The sequence below is a fragment of the Papaver somniferum genome, chromosome 7 (genome assembly GCF_003573695.1).
Source record: "Papaver somniferum cultivar HN1 chromosome 7, ASM357369v1, whole genome shotgun sequence".
In the NCBI taxonomy this organism is placed as follows: Eukaryota; Viridiplantae; Streptophyta; class Magnoliopsida; order Ranunculales; family Papaveraceae; genus Papaver; species Papaver somniferum.
The window spans coordinates 184,703,890-184,712,842 of record NC_039364.1 but is presented as its reverse complement, the minus strand read 5'-3'; the positions used below and the strand labels follow the sequence as shown (position 1 = coordinate 184,712,842).

General features: G+C 37.9%; 1 protein-coding gene across 4 annotated transcripts; it reads left to right on the top strand.

Moving 5' to 3' along the window:
* The first annotated feature begins 5,544 nt into the window (after positions 1-5,544).
* On the top strand, positions 5,545-8,227 carry LOC113299160 (meiosis-specific protein ASY1-like). Of its 4 annotated transcripts, XM_026548126.1 has the most exons (10): positions 5,545-5,621; positions 5,714-5,916; positions 6,134-6,202; positions 6,281-6,373; positions 6,537-6,634; positions 6,753-6,870; positions 6,971-7,087; positions 7,206-7,251; positions 7,488-7,530; positions 7,864-8,227. In XM_026548126.1, exons 6-10 carry the CDS (start codon positions 6,805-6,807, stop codon positions 7,892-7,894), a joined length of 303 nt encoding a protein of 100 aa, XP_026403911.1. In that variant the 5' UTR covers positions 5,545-5,621; positions 5,714-5,916; positions 6,134-6,202; positions 6,281-6,373; positions 6,537-6,634; positions 6,753-6,804; the 3' UTR covers positions 7,895-8,227. The 4 variants fall into 4 exon arrangements, with proteins under 4 accessions (XP_026403911.1, XP_026403909.1, XP_026403910.1 ...); XM_026548124.1 differs by having other exon boundaries at positions 5,549-5,916; XM_026548125.1 differs by lacking the exon at positions 6,134-6,202 and having other exon boundaries at positions 5,549-5,916.
* Positions 8,228-8,953: the final 726 nt, after the last annotated feature.

Genomic DNA, 8,953 nt, shown 5'->3' with positions numbered 1-8,953 from the left:
AGTTAAACTACAAGCCCAGCATTCAGTCTTAAAATTACAAGCCCAAAAATTGGGTTTACTGATGGGTTTAGGCTTACTAGTTAGCACAGCCCAGCTGCTCAGTAATTGCAGTTGCACAGCCCAGTTGGGCTTGGTTCACAGCAACAACAACTTCAGCAAGAGCACCAGAGGCTCATCAGCAACAACAACAACAAGAAGAAGAAGAAGCAGTAGGAGGCAGCAAGACAGCAGCAGCAGCAACACAGAAAACAGCAGCAGCACCAGAGGCTGGCTGTAGCAAAAGCAGGAGTTGACAGCAGCAGCAGCATCAGTTCAGCCACAACACATCAGCAAGTAGTTCAGTGCAGCAGCAACAGGAAGAAGAAGAAAGAGTAGCAGCAAAGCTGCAACAACAACAACAAGAGCACCAGAGGCTCAGCACCAGCAGCAGCAACTCCACAACAACAGAAGACAAACAACAGCAGCACCAACTACCTGACACTCTGTGTGTGATCAGTACACAGAATAGGCAGGGAAAAAAAAGGAAAACTGCATAAAGCAGTGCAGTTTGCAGCTGTAGTTGGCAAGGCCAAGATGCTTGACAGATAATATGCAGCTACAGATGCAGATGGGGGTGCAGATGCAATGAATGATGCAGATGCAGTGAATGGAATGCAGATGCAGTGATGCAACGATGCAATATGCTTACAGCTATGTTAAAGATGCAGCTAAAGACACTAAGGTTAAGTTAGATACACTAAGCCTAAGTTAGAGACACTAAGGCTAAGTTAAAGTTGCAGCTAAAAAGCTAAAAACACTAAAAGAGCTAAAACAGTTATACTAAGTTAAGGTTACAACTAAGGTTACAGCTAGGTTACAACTAAGATGCAGCTAAGGTTACACTAACAGCAAAGCAAGAGCAAGAAAGCTAAAGACACTAATTTTTTTTTTTCAACTACATAGCACCAGTCCCCGGCAGCGGCGCCAAAAGCTTGGTAGGCTTGGGAATGTATGTAAAATAAGAGAATAAGAAGCCTACATGTTATAACCGCAAGTACACGGTGTCGTGATGTAGTGTGTGCAAGTGCGAGTCGATCCACGGAGACTTGTGTGTGTAAGTTGAAGTTTCCTAATCTATTCTAAACTAAGAAGTGACAGTAAACAAGAATGTGAACTTCAGTGGCAGTGAGCCAAAGGCAGTGATAAAGAAACAAAGGCAGTGAGCCAAAGAACACAGAGTGTAAACACTAAGAATGAAGGTACTAGGGCAGTGAATCCACCACTAACTTATACTAGTTATTCTACTAGTGACCCTAACCTTGTCCTTATAGTCGATAACAGGGGAGATGCAAGTCTTATGTGTATCTAAGGTAACTCCTATATGAATAAATCAATCACAACAGCTAAGGTATCTTCTCCAAAGCATCAACTGTCTGTTTAAGGCACAGCTGATCAAAGGGTCAAGATGTGTAATGAATCATGAGCTGCGGTTCTACAACATTGGAGTGTTCTAACTACAATGGATGCATGACATTCACTGTGAAAGGCTAGTGTTGAAGCCCTAAGACTGAGTTTCAATTTAAACATTTAAGCACAACAAGATTAATGCCATTAGCATGAATAATAAGTAACAAACTAGAGCTTCATCTAAACCCTAGCATATGGAATTAAAACATCATGAACATAATTGACAGTGCAAAACAATTGAAAATAACACAGTTGAGGAACTGGCTAGTCCAGTCCTCTTGGGTGAAGCTCTGGCTAGCCCAGGCATGATTACAACACACACCCAAACATCATATTTATACCCAATTTATCAATTTAGGGTTTCCCCAAATTCCCAAATTCAACAGTTGAAATTAGGGTTCGACTTTACCTAATTTGACGTGACAAATCACTCAAGAAGGTCGACCCATTTCTTCTCTGACTCTCCTGCTCCTCTCCATGCCTTCCAATTGCGTTTCTAACTCGACCTATTCTATTGATTTCTTACCTAGGGTTTCAGTGAGAAGAAAAGGTTGAGGGGTTGATGTAATAGGTAGATAGAGTGATGGGATTTGGTTGTTAGAGGCCATGATGGCTTTAGGTGGAAGATATGGTGGTGGCAGCGACGACAGGGGCGGAGTTGGTGGTGGTTGAGGCGGACATGGTGCTGTTGCAGAGAGGGAGGAGGAAGAAGAAAGAAAAGGAGGAGAAAACCCGATCGAAATTGAATTAGGGTATGTTTGGTTTGGGTATAGGTATTAGGTACTAGGGTTGAGCAGTTGTAGCGAATTAGATGTCCAGCGAAGATGATACGTTGGATGATCACATCTGGATTGAATCGAACGGCACGAGGGAGACAGGCGTGGAGCGACCGTTGGATGTGTGATACATCAAAACTGACGACTTAGATTGGATTTAGGTACTATGATGTTTGACAGGAGCTTCAGAGTTTGATGCACGATGATGAGGTGACCGTGGGATGATGTGATGGATCCAATCTGACGGCTCTCATGGAAATGGGTATGGATATTGGAAATGGATTTGGGTGAGGGTTTTGGGCCTTGGGTATGCCAAGCCCATATCTTCTTTAAGAACAATTCTTCCTCTTCAAGCCCACTTCTAGTTGATCCGGCTCTTGCAAATATCATCCTTCGCTTCCTTTCTGCTGGAGTCTTTACCGTTTCTTTGCTCTTTTCGCTCAACAATTCTTCTAGGCTTTATTTAATACCTAAAAATGCAAAATTAATTAAGAAAAATATTTATTCTTGAAAATAACGAAAACACAGAATTTGGGATAAAATGGAGAGTTAGCGCACAAAAGATGAGTTAAATACCAATAAAAAGGTGTCGATATATACAATATTTGGCACTCATCACTGACCCACTCATCATAAGTAGTGAAGGTGAATTAGTTATCCCTTGTAATGTAATATGCTGACCATGATGAATAAAAGAAACACTGAGTTTAGAGAAGTTAAACATAACATCACTTAGCTTCTTAAGCCAATCAACACCTAACACCATGTCACAGCCTCCCTGTGGAAGTAACCTGAAGTCCTCAGAGAATTGATAGCCCTGCATACTCCAAGGAAGTTTAGAACAAATACCAGTACTCACTGTTTTTTTCCCCATTAGCAACTGTAACTAACATGTGAGTTGTGTGTTCCACCTTGCATTTGAGTTTAGCGCTAGAGAACAATCTATAAAACTAGTTGTGCTACCAGTATCAATAAGAATAGAAATAGATTGTCTCTTAAGAAGACCAGGAATGTGAATAGTATCACCTGTAATAGTACCAGTGAGAGCATGAAGAGAAATTTCCATGTCAGACTCAACTGGTGATTCTACAGCTTCTTCAAAAACCTCATCCTCAACCTCCGTGTCTTGTGAATCAGAATTTTCAGTTTGTAACATAAACAATTGTTGCATACCCTTGCACTTGTGACCTAATGCATAAACCTCATCACAATTATAACAAAGACCTTTATCCCTGCGAATGCGCATTTGCTCTGGAGTTAAACGTTTAATAATGGGATTTGTTGATGATGTCTTGAGTGGTGTTGGGGAATAAGATTTTGGAGTAGTAGGGGTAGACTTGGAAGTTGTGTAAGAGGTGGAAAATTTTTTAGCAGGAAAAGTTGTGGTAGAGAAATCTCTAGAGTTAGAGAACGAGCTAGAGTTGGTTCTAATACTTTTGGAAGCAACAGTGTGATGCTTATGTTCCTCCATTCTTGCTAAGGAAAAAGCTGTGGCTAGTGATTTTGGATAAAACATAGCTACATAATTACGCAATTCTTCCTTCAACCCACTAATAAAACTCATGATGAAATAGTGCTCAGTTAAGGAAGGATTGTTAGCAAGCATTAGAGATTTTAGAGATTCAAATTCTTCAAAATAATCTTCCATGGAGTTAATCTGAACCAGTTTATTAAAACTCCCAATAAAATTTTCTTCCACAGGATTTTCAAATCGGATACAAATACCATGAGCAAATTAAAACCAAGTTATACGAGTTCGACCAACCTGGAAATTGAGAAACCATTTATCTGCTTTTCCATCGAGATAGATAGCTGCAATATCAACTCTGCGACTCTCATCGATGTTGTGTAGCCAGAAGAAACGTTCACATTTTTGGATCCAACCACGAGGAATCGTGGAAAATCGAGTTTGGGTACTCGATGTAATTGATTTTGAGTTCCCCCGGGAGAGATTGAACCAAAGATTGGAGGATTGTCGAGCTGAGGACCATCAATTGCGCCTCCTGAATCATGTGGTTGAGCTGTTTTCGATGTAGATGGTAAACGGGCTAGCAACTCATCAAATCGTTGGTTAATCAATGTTTGATTCGTATCAGCTCTTTGTTGTTGTTGAAGAAACTTGTCTTCAATGGCCGTAAAACGATCTTCAGAGGTCAATTGTTGTCGCTGAATCAGTTCGAGAACATCCTTAACAGTTTTTGGATCGGAAGCGCCCATCGAGAATTTTTTTTGAATCACTCTGATGCCAAATGTACTGTACTCAGTACAATTTGGGAATCAAAAGTTAGAGAATTTAGATCTAAGTTAATACTTCAAAGCTAAACAGCAGATAATTTCTTCATTAATGAAAACAGAAGAGGTTCTTACACATTTAAGGGAAGTGAAGACCTATTAACAACGATCAGATACTCGACACATGTCACTATCTGATCGGGCAATGCTAACTACTGAACTGACCAATGACTAACAAGTTATAAGAGCACACACTTAATTAATAAGGGCAGACCACAATATGCATCACTAAGCTAAAGGACTATGACACTGACCTGGTACTTGCTACTGGAAAAGGCTTTGGATTTGGATTTGGGGAATATTATGAGAGTTATATATGCTGCCAGCTAACGTTATTTTAGAGTGTCTAAAGGGTAGATGATAGCTTGGACTCATCGTATATATAAAAAGCAATGTGAAGATTATCTTGCTTATAGTCTGGCTAGGTGCTCAAGTAGGTAACTATACAATTTGTACTAGATTATATTAATATCTAATGGCTTAATTAATTAATACAAATGGTTAATGTGCGGCAAATTAATATAGCCGTGAATACAATCATAGTTAAAAATAATAAAGATAGATCAAAATTTTGTGTAGCTAAGAAAAATTGAGAATTTGTTTGTGTGGATTAGAGCTGAAAAATTGAGAATTTTGTGTACCAAGTTAAATGGTTGAAGATTTTGGTTTACACCGATGAATCACGGAGCAATAAATTTAACAAAAATAATCCTAAAGTCCGTGGATGTCGAAGGAAAAAAATTATATCCACTATTAAAATAGACAGTATATCTATATTATACAAATTTCTCAATGTCGGAGTCAAAAATTTATCCAGATAATAATTATCTATATACTACAAAACAGGTCCTATTAGTGAGGTTTTTTTTAGGGACGTCACAAATAGTCACGATGTTTTGACCAACAGTAGGAAATACTAGGATTAGTCAAAGGAGCAGTTTTGTTTGGTCGGTTTCGGGCTTCCCACAGCGTAAATGATTTTACTAAAACTTTTAAAAGATTTTTTTTTTTATTCTTCTTTTCTCGGCCTTATCTGCTGAAAGCCTGAAAATAGATCTGGTTTTATTTCACTTATCTTTTCCCATTTTTCTCCGCTGAAAAACCGAGGTTTGCTCTCGCCTCTTCTCTGTTACAATCTCGTTCAATTCGTCTCTTCTATGTTCATCTCGTTCATAGAAAATCAATACTAATGTGTTCAGGGAGAGAGTTGTTGATGGAGCCATAGTTGATTGAACACAGAACTGTGTTGAGCGAGAGAATTCTATGATAAGATTAAAGTTTCAATGAGAATCGATGATGGAGATAAAGATCATGAGTCTGAGATTTAGAGAAATAGAATGGAATCAAGGATAGTTGATGGTCATGGTGTCGATCCATGTGTTGATTCAAACTCAACAGAAAGGTAAGTTGAATTTAGGGTTTCTTTAATTAACACTGTTTTTATGTGAAATTGATTTATAGATTGATCGATTAGTGATTGGTTCTCTTTTAATTGAAGTTTGGATGATGTATAGGGTTTAATTTCAGTTTCTATAATGAATCAATTGGGAATTAGGGTTCATCCCAAATTAGTCTTTTTACAGGTATGTGATGAATTTAGTTACTGTAAATTGTAACAGAGATGAAGATTCCAAAACTCATGCATATAGATGCTGAATCCAGAAGGATTATTGAGTGGATGGAAAGCGGTATAACGATCTCACTTAGAGATTTAATTGGAATTACGATTACCTAAAGGTTGATTGTTTTCTTCTTCTGGTTTTCAGGTGTTTATGATGCATTACAGAAGAAATACCTAAGAACACTTTTGTTCTGCATATCTGAAGCTATTGAAGGACCTATAATAGAAGAATAGGCGTGTATGTTAAATCTCACTTCTTCTTTCATTTGCTAGATTAGTCATTGATGATGAGCTGGAGTTGGATTTGATTTTGAGTACTCTTAGTCTTACAGTAGCTTTGAATTCTGGAAGGAAATTGATAAGAAGTTTATACTAATACATGAATGGATTGTGTTGTGCAGTTTCATTTAGTTATTCGAATTCCAACAGCGAAGAACAAGAAACAAGGAGCAACGTTCAGATCTAATGGCAATGCAGCCATTACACCAAATAAAATGAGGTATAATAGTAATCTTTTGTGTTTGTTAGGTTTGGTTTTGTTTTTTGCACTATATGCTTTTAAATCCGGTGGACTACTTTGGTGACTGTGTTTAACACTTTTTACTCGGTTTTGACAGGAGTTCTGCCTCCATTATTCAGAGGTTGCTCAGAAGAAGAAGCTAACCATCCATGGTTGAAAACCCCTATCAAAATGGAAATAGGAAATGCAGCAAACATATCGTCCTAGCTCTCGAGGTAAATTGGTAGCATTGAACTATAAATGAGTGAAGCCTGTGGTTTAGATTCTTTTCATCCATCAAGTTCAATTTTAGTTATCAAGTTTGGAACTGTGTAGGTCAAAAGTATCCTGGTACCACATCAAGATGAAAGCAATGACATGGAAGATGATGAAGCGATCAGCTTGGGTGTTGATTCAGTGCCAACAACTGATCCTCCAAATCCAGATAACGAGGTACACTTATACCGTAACTAATTTGTCATATTACAGCTTCTACTGTCATTCGAATTGTAGGGAAAACATGGGTGAAACTCGAGAATATAATTTAATAAACTCTGAAATGTCCTGTCAGATGAGCCATTCCATGGAAGATGATGGATACATTGCATCTCATGTAGGTAATTATCTCCCATTTAGCCTTTTCTCATCCTTGTCCTCTTCCAATTCATTTTCTCCACTTCAAAACCTTATAGTTGTTATGACAGATAAAACCAGCTCACGTGAAAACAATGGCATGGCTGGTCATGAAGATTGGTTTAATGTTTTGAATGACAAACAAGAAAATCCTAATATGGTTACAGTAGCTTAACTTGATGAAAATTCACCTTGACTTAATGTTTTGAATCTTTTACAGATGATATACAGGATAGGATTGCAGAGCTGGAGGCACTATTGAGGTAACTGAGTTGCTTCATTAAGTTATTTCCTCAACTTGAATATAGGAATATGTCCACCTATATGTATAATTGCACATACTGTTGATCATTGATACTTTGTTTTACTACATTATTAGTAATGAATCAGACTAGTCTACAGTTTACAGTACTGTGTTAGCTTTGTATTTCCTTTTTAGTGAGATATTGAGGTAGAAAATTGTTTGTATGTAATCTTGAACTGAGATATAGGTTACCTCAAGTGGTGCCTGCCTCTTACTATTCTCATGTTGTGTCCTTGAACCTGGCATGAAATTTTCTGCAATGATAATGCTTGAAATGGTTTGTATGTTACAGGACTGATGCGGAGATCAGGAACATCCCATGAATGGAAGATGTTGGTGTATGGATGGGTGACTGATATAGGTGCTCGTTTTTTTGAATATAAGGGAATGGGATGATTCTTTTTTTGTTTTCATGCCATATGGGTGGGTGATTTTTTTAATATAAGGGAATGGGATGATATCCTTTTTTTATTTTCATGCCATCAGTTGTGTTCGCTGTTCGCAGCTTGTCCCAAACATTACACAGGCGTACTTCTGATGTTTTTAGAACAGTAAAATATGCTTTTTACTTGCATGTATATAAGTTTCAAAGCTTTGTAAAACTTTATAATATATGAATATAAGTTCAATGGAGAACTTTGTAAAACTTTGTTATACGTGAGTGTAAGTTTCTATCTAAGATTTATGTTCTGAGAATTCTGACTCTAAAATCCAACTCCGGTGACCGGTTAACGGACGGCGGCAGGAAAATATTAGTGAGGGTTTGTAAACCGTCACAAATACGAAAACCGGAATTGGGAGCCGTTGCCGGAAACATTTTAGCCGGCGGTGGGAATATAATTCGTGAGGGCCAAATAACCCTCACAGATAGAGAACCTATTAGTGAGGGTTGACCTATTAGTGAGGCGTGACGTAGGTCTCTGCAACTCGATACAAGATCCATGGCTACCGGTTCTAATCGTGATTATGATGTTATGTGCTTATTACTCCTTGCTATGTGAGCATCAAGATTTGAAGAAGTTATCCAAATGGTTGGAAAGAGTTCGAAAAACCATCCCTCAGAAAACATCTTTTTCTATTTGAATATGTACTCAATACGTTTAATGCGTGTTAGATCTTCTGTATTAGGGGCTCCCATTAAGTGTATTTTTTACTATTCTTTGGTGATGATGTATGAATTTATGTCACTTGTTGACATTTCTCTATATAATAACAGAGTTTTTTTGAGCGTTCTCATTCACCGGAGCTCCTGGTTGATTCTCGCTTCTGGTTAATTCTGGCCCCACCAATTTTTCCTAATTTATTTATCTGGCCCCACGGGATTTATTTTATTGGAAAACAAATATTTTATTAGCTAAAACAATTGTTTACAAAAATACAAT